Raw genomic sequence first — 9,339 nt, forward strand, 5'->3', positions numbered from 1 at the left:
TCAGTTAGGACAGGGAAGTGTAGAGGGAATCTGCAGAGCACATGAGGTTGAGAGGATTTAGGGGTATTTGCTTGTCACTGAATGGGAATTTCAAAAGGCACAGTGGAAGGGTGCAGGAAGGAGAGAGTAGGGAAGGATTATGTCTGATCAGGCCATGTCCAGGAATGGTTTGCAGATGATTATTCTGCTATTAACACATGACTGGAGAAGTTTGCCCTTTTGCTGGTGACTGGGATCAGCTGGATGTCAGAAATGGTGGAATTTGTTCTCATAAAATCTTAGAGGAAGGAGAGCATTTGTTTTTCGTGCTGTAGTTTTAGGTGAAAGCTCTTTTGAGATAACAGTTCCTTTAAGTTGCATTTCTGGGAAATATCCTATTACCAGAAATGGAATCTTAGTCTCACGAACTCTTCTAATTTCAAATGCACATTTGTGTAGCTGAAATGACTGTGACAGTAAGTATAAAGAAGTTTGTTTTTGCTTAAATCTAGTAACTTCTCAGTCCCTGTCCTACCCCCTGTACTATATCAACAACAAATCTGAACAGCAAACACTATTAGCAGGTATGTCTCACTAAACTGCATTGGCCTTTAACCTGTCCAGTCCAGAAGTAGAGATGGGAGTCCCCATACTAGTCTTGTCTGCAGTGCTAAGTTTTGATGCCCACGGAGAGAGCCTCTGCTGCAGTGAACTATTGCCCGACCTCGCAAGCCCTTTTCTATAAGTGAATGCGGCAGTGGTAAGACATAGATCACAGGGTGTGCCGGCATAGGATGATTGATTGCATGCACCAGTCCCATGTGCTTAGTATTCTCACTCACCTCACCAGAACCTTCCATGCCAAATCAGTGCCAAAAATCAGGAAAGAGTTTGATAAAAACCCAAAGATTTGTTTTGGCAAGCGAGTTTAAAACTGCTTTGAACAGATAACCTCAGTGGTTTCAAATCTATGCTTTTTCAGCTAGCTGTGCTTTAGCAGATCTCATTTCAGAAACAGCCGCTTCTGTTTTGAAAGTAATGTATTTCAGATCGATGCTGAGAGGTATCATTTAAAGTGTGGTTTGAGTCAGCAGAACAACTATAGAGATGGCTTCGTAGGATCCTATCTCTATTATCTTTTCATAATTTTCATAGCTAATATATTTGTTTATGTCAGATTTAAAAAATATATTACCACTGTGGACAAAGAAGGCCGGCTGTGTTCTTATATTGGCACTATGGAAACAATTTTGCAGTCCAACATAGTTGCAAGCTCAGATGGTCCATGAAAGCAGTCTAGAAGCCAGCCAGGTTCTCAAGGGCAAGGCAACACCACAATTTGGGGTTTGGGGAGTAAGGAATGGAAAAATGATTTTGGCATAGTCATAAGTTGGGAGCTAGTGCAAGTAAAGAGGCCTGCTCTCTACCTGCCAGTTAAGTAGCTTGTAGCACAGGCTAACATTTAGATTTCGAAGTATTTCAGTCTTCAAGAAAAGCCTTGACCATATTTCTCAAGCAACTCCACATATGTCTGACTCTTGGACCACAGAGCTAAGGGAGTCTCTGTTATATCTGCTACCATCTTGAGGAAACCCTTTGCTTGACCCTGCAGACATTCTGAGTAACATCTTGCTTTTTTTCTTGCTTTGGAAGCACAAATTCTGGAATAAGTTGTCTATATCTGCAGGGATTTTTGCATTTGATTTTGGCCTTGTTTGAGGAGGATTTGTAAAGAGAATCAAGAGTTCCTTCTTCTACATGCTAGGTTTTAGATTTTTGAGACTTGCGAATGTAAAATAGGCCATTGGCTAAGTCTAGGGATCAGATGACAGGCCTGTGCTACAGATTTCATTTGGGAATTGTCAGAATAACAGTAGTAAAGTGATAGTGGTACATAACAGGCCTATAGTGCTGGCTCTGTTCCAAATTCTTTACATGTAGTCCTCCAATAACCGTATGAAGTTGATACTGCTATCATTTACCCCCATTGTACAGATGAGGAGGCTGAGGCAGTGTGACATCACTTGTCTGCCCAACATGGCTCAGATCACTGTTTGTTGAATTGAATTGAAACTGATAATGTAGGGAATATGTAAAACATTGTCATTCGGGGCAAGGGGATAGAGAAAGAGGGGCAGAGAGCCAAGACTGAGCTCACTGCTTTCATTGCTTTGTTTTCCAACTCAGAAATCTTTATTTGCTCCTCCTGGACCAAAGGAGAAAATGTAAACTCCTTAGCCAGACTGTCAAATCGCCACATAATCTTTGCTCAGTTTACTTTGTTCTCTCATTGTTGCCTAGATGATTGCACCATTCTGCTAAATTATCTCTTTGCTTCTTAGGCCTGCTCTCTACCTTCTCATTAACTTAAGTCCTCTCCAGGCTTCAAGGGCCCACTGTAGCCTTTAAGCCTTCCTGATGCCTCCAGTGCAGAAACTAATAATAGTAACCACATGTCAAGAGCTTCCTGTGAGCTGGGAAATGAGTAGCAGACTTCTATTTTGCTCATTTGTGTTTTGTTTTTATAGACATCTTTGTAGTAAAAAGGTGGAAAATTTTTTAGATATATAGCTCACCTGTGGGATCAGAAACGGTGTGGAAAACCAAATGTCTCCTTGTTGACTGAGATTTTTCATTTGGAAGTATATTTTGCTTTCAACGGCCTTTTCTGATTGAGCTTGGGTCACTGAGATTAAGAATATGATTCTTGAAGAAGAAGTAATTTGTCTGCCCCGAGCTTTCTATCAGGCAGTACCATGTAGAATGGCAAAGGGGCATCAAAAAGCCCAGCATATGACAGGCCTTGCTTAGGAGCTCACCAGCCAGACAGGATGACAAACATGGGCATAAAAGGGGAGGAGTCATGTGATGGGTCCATCAGCAGCACAGCTGGGCAGCTCTTGAGCTGAATCTGGTCCTCAGACTTATTTTGTTTATACTACCCCGTATTTTTAAAGATACTGAATTAGTTGCCAAAATTTATAATTCAGGAGTTTTTACATAAAAATTCCACTTATCAGCTTCCCTGGAAAACCCAGATTGGGCAACACTGGGGGAACAGTGAGCTGGAGCGCCCCAGAGCAGCTTCTCCTGTATGCAGGCGCTGTACTCTCTGGTTCTCCATGGTCCCCACTGCCCACTGTGTTGCAGTTGGCCCACACCCCTCATTTATGCTACTTGCAGGCATTTGTGACCCTTACAGTGCAGTCAGGGTGCCATATAATTAGGACAGGAAATATTACAGGATACCAGAAGGAAGAGAGATCACTTTGGAGAGCACAGTATAGTGGAAAGTACACAGGCTTTAGAACCAGTCAAATGTAAGCTCAAGTTCTGGCCCTGCCTGCCTCCTGCCAGCCTTTTGCCTTAGAGACGTACTTTCCCTCCAGCTCCCTTGGCTTAAGAAAAATGGATAACATTACCTCCCTAATGAGACTGTAGTGAGGATTAGCAATAATGTATTAATAGTACCCAACTTGCCTGGCACCCGAGCAGCACATACCATGGTTGATCCTGCCCCAAAAGTCCAGCAGGTCCTGGGGTTTAAGTACCTGGAAATTGTTATAAAAAGAAGCCTGAAAAAACACACAAAACACCTCAACTCCAGGTGGATTAAAAAGTTAAATCTAAAAAAATACAAACTCTCTTATTTTTTAAACTAAAGGGAAATGCAGTTGTATATTTAACTTTCCTCAGGATGGGAAAAGACTTTCTAAGCATAAAAACCATAGAGGAGAGCCAAAGAACGGTCAGTAGAGTTGACTCTAAAAGTTTTGGGGCTACTCCGTGTTAAATATAATAAAACAAAAGGCAAGTAACAAATGAGAAAGTATCTCAGACAAAGGCAAAATATCTTACTGTCTGTAGTTACAGATCAGTAAGAAAAGATTAACATCTCGTAGAACAATGGACAAAAACATGAGAGTTCACTGTGGAAGAAATGCAAATAGTAAATAGGCATGTGAAAAATTGTTGAACTGGGTTATTAAAGAACTCTGAAGAATAAGTTGCCATTTCTTCCTAAATTTTTTTCACCATTGTCAGTTGATATGTTCAGTATTGGTGACGTGGCCAGAAGATAGATACTATTATACTTTCCAGATGAAATCACCAATTGCTACAACCTTCTTAAGAAGGCAGAATGGTGACATAACTCATGCCCTTGGATGCAGCAATTCCATTTTTAATAATGCATCCTAGAAATAAACTCAGAAATTTTTTGCCCAAGATCTACCTGCAATAACTTTTTCTTTCTTTCTCTTTTCTTTTTTTTTTTAGTACTACTTGTTTATGAAATCTCAATTTCCAAACATATGTACCTTGCTGCTGTATCCTGACCACGAGCACAGTGCCTAACGTTAACAGGTGTTCAAAGGATAGTTGTGAGATTAAAAGAGGATAGTTGTGAAACAGAGGACTATCATATACTGTAGCTATATTTTTGAAATATTGTATATTTAAGACATAGGGAAATACTCCCAATATACTGTTAAAATGTAGAGTACACGGTTATATCTATAGACTGTTCCTATATGTGTGTTTTATGAATTCTGGATATTAGGATTAAGGGTGATTTTTGTATTTTCCTTGATGTGTGTGATGATTGGCACTGAGCATATTTTGAAAGGACAGAACAACACAGGACTCCCCTCGAGCTTATCAGGGTAGGAAGGCAGACATTGAACAGGTAATTACAAGTGTGTCATTTACTACAGTAAACATGTTAATTTTATAGTAGAAAGAAAAGTGATGCCATTGATGATTTTCAGGCATTGATGGTTGGTTGTGATTTCTAAGACACTTTTTTAGGTCAAGGAAGGGGTAATTACCTGAAAAATCTGCACAGTTCTCATACAGTGTGATGTTACCTTTCCAGTGCAAAGAGGAATGTTCAGGTTTCCTGTCCTTTGGGTGGTTAGTAATGACATAATAAATACACCCAGATATTTTTTTCCTAAATAGCATTTTCCTAAAGGAAAATGCTCTTATCTTGGTGAGGTGGACATGAGAGTTGTAGAACTTTGGGAAGCCCTATTGTTCCTTGGAAATTATGGTTAAACATTCAAATGAACTGGCTGTGGCTGGGAGGGAGTGAGAATGTTAGTCAGCAGTAATATAAAAATACATATTTTTCCTTTTTCCATCTACTTATGAGGTTTCATGTATGTGAAAAACCAAGAACAGCAACAATAAAGCCTCCCTTGTAGGCTGATTGTGTCCCTGGAAGCTTCTAACTGGGATCAGGGATGGAAATTTTTATCCTAAGCCATGTTTTTTTAGGGGTTTGTTTTGTTTTGTTTTGTTTTTAAAAAAGACCTGAGTAAATCAAAAGGGTTACAAAGACGTGGTCTGGTAACTTAACCGTGCTTAATGACTGTGAATGCGCTCCTCTAAACAGTCTGACTTGTGCTTCAACTGTCGCTTTTATCCATTTATCAGCTCAAGCCTTTACGCACAGCCACATGAGCTCCTCTGGCCTTTTATCTGCTTCCTAAGTGGAAAAAGTCTCTGTGTCTTGGTTAAGTTCAACTGTGGTACTGTGGTCTGTTGTCTCTCTAGCCTGGAGAGAAGGAAGCATTTGTGAGCTCTGTGTTGCCTTGGTAGGATCCCTTGTCCTCTTTTCTATCTCCTGCAAATTAGGAACCATTTTCTAAGCCAGGGGTATTGGAAGGAACAAGTAAGCCTCTAAGCAATGGTGTCGCCTTTCACAGTGGGTGCATTGTGTGTTGCTGTTTCCTTTGGGGACTGATTAGAGTAGCTCCCTCCCAAGTTCAGGCATACCCTCTTTTTCGTCCAACTAATGATTATATTGGATGTAATTTGTTTAAACCAACCTGAGGCCATCTCTCATTTGAAAAGTTCAGGTCTTAGGAGCATTGAGTGGAATGTAGATCTATTGAACGTCGATTTCCATCAGTTCTGGTATTTCCCTCTTGCATCTGGAATTCTCTTTCACTTGCTGGATCTGTTCCTGCTTCATGTTTCCAGGTAGAATTGCAGTGCTCACCTGTTCTCTTCCACTGGCTTTGGCACCCTCTCCTCCCCAATACTGTTTTTAATATACTAGGAGACGTTCATCTCAGGATTATCTTCATGTTGTGGTTGATTGAGCGTCTTTCCTCTCTACTTCCCTCTCCTGTTCTAGTGTCTGGACTTGGTAGATTAAGATGGTTGCACTTCCTGATTATGTAGAGGGCAGCAGTTCTGCATCTAGCTGTGTGAACCTTGATCTGGTAACTGACTTTTCAGCCTAAGTCACAGGGCCTTGGGCCCTCTAATCTCATGGACAGTGCACTCCCTTCTGATATCTTCTCTCCAGGAAAACATACATTTCCTTCATCAGGAATGCTTATTTCGGAGAGCAACCTTCTGCTTTCCTAAGATGGCGCTTTTCTGAGAACGGGGTCACCTTCCCACTGGTGCCTACTTGGTTGTGGGGTCAGAGGTAAATGCTGTGGTGCATACATGCTACTGAAAGAGAAAAGTGGCAGAGGCCATGAAAATCAGTCACCGTAACAGTTATTTCAGACACAGTTTCTTCTGTTCTGCCTGTAAAAATTATGAGTTTGCTTGCATAGTCACTGCCAAGAGCTGGGGCCTGGAACTTAGACTGTTTATGCTAGTTCATTATTGTTTTGATTTTCATTTTCCTGGAGGAAGTCATTGTAAATAATTATGTTCTCAGAAGCACCCCTACAATAATAAACATAAACACAGTGTTGCAGTGAAATCAATCCTGCACTAACCCAGATGTAGTCCCGTGCATCAGAAGTGAAGCAGATGAGTGGATGGACCTGCCCAGGAGAGGTGAAGAAATCAGGAAGCTCAGGTCTGTCCCAGTCTCAGCTCTCGACATGTTCATTGTTGCTGTGTGCGAGGAAGTTGTGTAATGCACCCCTGTCAGCTGTGCGAGAGGAGTGATACCACCTGTTGGCTACTTCGCAGGCTGTGCAGTGGAGCTTCATTACCATGCTGGACATGGCTGAGCTCTCTGGAAGAAAGGGCAATATAAAATACCAGGCATTTGTATTCCCAGTGCTCAGGAATCGTGGTCCATTTTCCAAGGCTTAAACAGCACGTCTTCAGTTTGCAACGCTGTTCTGGTCAAGTCAGAGCTCACTTCTCTGAGAAAGAAATAGGAATATATCTCCAAAACACCAAAGGACTATAGGAAGAGTTGTGACTAGTTTTAGCAGAGGTATTGATTAGGGAGTTAGCATAAACTGTGGAAGATGGTCAGAACCCATCATACCATGTCTTGTTTAAAAACCCGTTCTCCGGCACTGTGTCAGACCACAGAGCACTGTGTAAGCAGATGTGAAAGCTTCCTGTGTAAGTGAATTTTATTTCCTTTATGGGCCAGAATGGGCTTTCCTGCAGTTTGGATGCTGATAATAATAATAGCTCATACTCACAGCGACTCACTTTGTGCCAGTCTCCAACTGATTGCCACGTACTGTATTAGTTGAGGCTCACAACAGCCCTATGTGGCAGGTGCTGTCATCATCCCCGTTTTGCAGAGGAGTAAATTAAGATACAGAGAAGTGAAGTAACTGGCCAAGGCCAGATAGCTGCTGAGTGACAGAGGCAGTCAGTGACCCCTGCCGTGTGGCTGAGGAGAGGCATCCATTTCTTTGGCCAGAGTTGTGTTCTGTTGCATCTTGACCACACAAGCAAAAACTTCAGTAGATGAACGCTGTTTTCTAGGAGGAGGGTGGAGACTACACATATGTGGAAAGAGTGAAGATACCCTTGGATCACGGGACCTTGCTAATCATGGAAGGAGCTACGCAAGCTGACTGGCAGGTGAGAACACATGAGTAATGTGGATTCACTCTCCTGTGGAGGCAGCTTCCTCACTGGCTTATGATAATTCATTTCTGTAGTAAACATGGTGCGGAGCAAGTTGTTTTTGTAATGAGCAGTAGGCAATACAGTGACATTATTGCCAGGAATTTTGATGCTGCTGACAATCAAACTGGACCTCTACAGCAGCGTGTCCCATAGAACTCTCTGCCATGATGGGAATGTTCTATATCTGTGCAGCCCGGTGTACTGGACACATGACTACGGTCTCTAAAATGTGGCTAGTATGCTGAAGAACTGAACTTTGATTTAAATGAATTTAAGTAGCTTCAGATAGCTAGTGACTGGCATATTGAGCTGCCTAGCTCCATTTTAAAGGCAGGTCATTTTTTTTAATGTTTTTTTTTATTTCAGAGAGAGGAAGGGAGAGGGAGAGAGATAGGAACATTAGTGAGAGAAACATCGATCGGCTGCCTCCTGCAGCTGATCTGGGGATTGAGCCTGCAACCCAGGCATGTACCCTGACCGGGAATTGAACCAGAAACCTCCTGGTACGTGGGAGTTACACCAGCAGGGCAGGTCATTTTTATAATGTGCAGATTAAGAACACAGCATAAGAGCAGAATCCTGTGTCTTTCTTTGTCTCAGCCATTTGTCTTTTCTTATGAGATTCAGAAAAATGGCAGGAGGCTGAGGGGAAGAGCAAGCATTAGAAAAGATGAAACCATCTAACTGTGAGGGTGCTGGCATCTTGTAGTAAGGATGGGAGTTGGGTTTGTTTCAAAGAACAGACCTTTCTCCACAAGACTCTAAAGACCTTATTGCTGCTCATTTAAGGGGATAAAATCGAAACATGTGTATGTACTTGTAAATAAATTTCAGATGGCTTTGAAATAAAAACGTACGTGTTTTTATGTCAAAGTTATTTCTGTTTCCATTTAGCATCGGGTGCCCAAAGAGTACCACTCTAGAGAGCTGAGAATAAACCTGACCTTTCGGACAGTCTATCCAGACCCTGGAGGGGCGCACCGGTGATGTGAAATCTTTGAGGGAGAAGCTGTGCTGAGACTGGGCAAATCTTTCACCAAGAAGAAATTTCGAGAGGCTGGCCCATCTGATCTCGCCGTGTGGCTGTTTGGAGGATGAGGCTGGGACTAACTTCCCAGCTCAGAGTCCTATTAAGTACTAGCCAGCAGTTCATGTTCATACTATGCTTACTGTGGGAGTGGTAATCCCTAATCACATCTTGAAATCACATATTTTGTTTAGGTAAATAAAAACCCCTACGGCTGTGCTTGCGGATGATTCTGTCCATGAGCAGTTTTTCTCCTGCCCTCCCCTGCTTTGTTTGAAAAAATGTGAATGGCATTTGCCTCTGGGTGTAAATCCACACGTGCCTGTTCCTCATGACTTTAGTGGAGATGTAAATGTGTGTCAGTGACTCGAGCCTTCCGGAGGCAGACAACTGCTGAAACCCAAAGAGAGGTGGTGCACAAAGCCTGGTCGAAGTTGACCTTGACTCCCTAACATTTCAATTCAGGTGCTATTGTAATG

At 42.1% G+C, this 9,339-nt stretch overlaps 1 protein-coding gene across 1 annotated transcript in view; it reads left to right on the forward strand.

Moving 5' to 3' along the window:
* Positions 1-9,087, forward strand: part of ALKBH3 (alkB homolog 3, alpha-ketoglutarate dependent dioxygenase) — a 31,894-nt gene extending 22,807 nt beyond the window's left edge. Inside the window, exons 9-10 of the mRNA XM_016197656.2 lie at positions 7,687-7,785; positions 8,728-9,087. Coding sequence (XP_016053142.1) covers positions 7,687-7,785; positions 8,728-8,820 — 192 coding nt within the window. The 3' untranslated portion in view covers positions 8,821-9,087. The remainder of the gene's footprint in view (positions 1-7,686; positions 7,786-8,727) is intronic.
* The last annotated feature ends 252 nt before the right edge of the window (positions 9,088-9,339 follow it).

This window comes from Miniopterus natalensis, chromosome 11, assembly GCF_054644295.1.
Source record: "Miniopterus natalensis isolate mMinNat1 chromosome 11, mMinNat1.hap1, whole genome shotgun sequence".
Taxonomy (NCBI): domain Eukaryota; kingdom Metazoa; phylum Chordata; class Mammalia; order Chiroptera; family Miniopteridae; genus Miniopterus; species Miniopterus natalensis.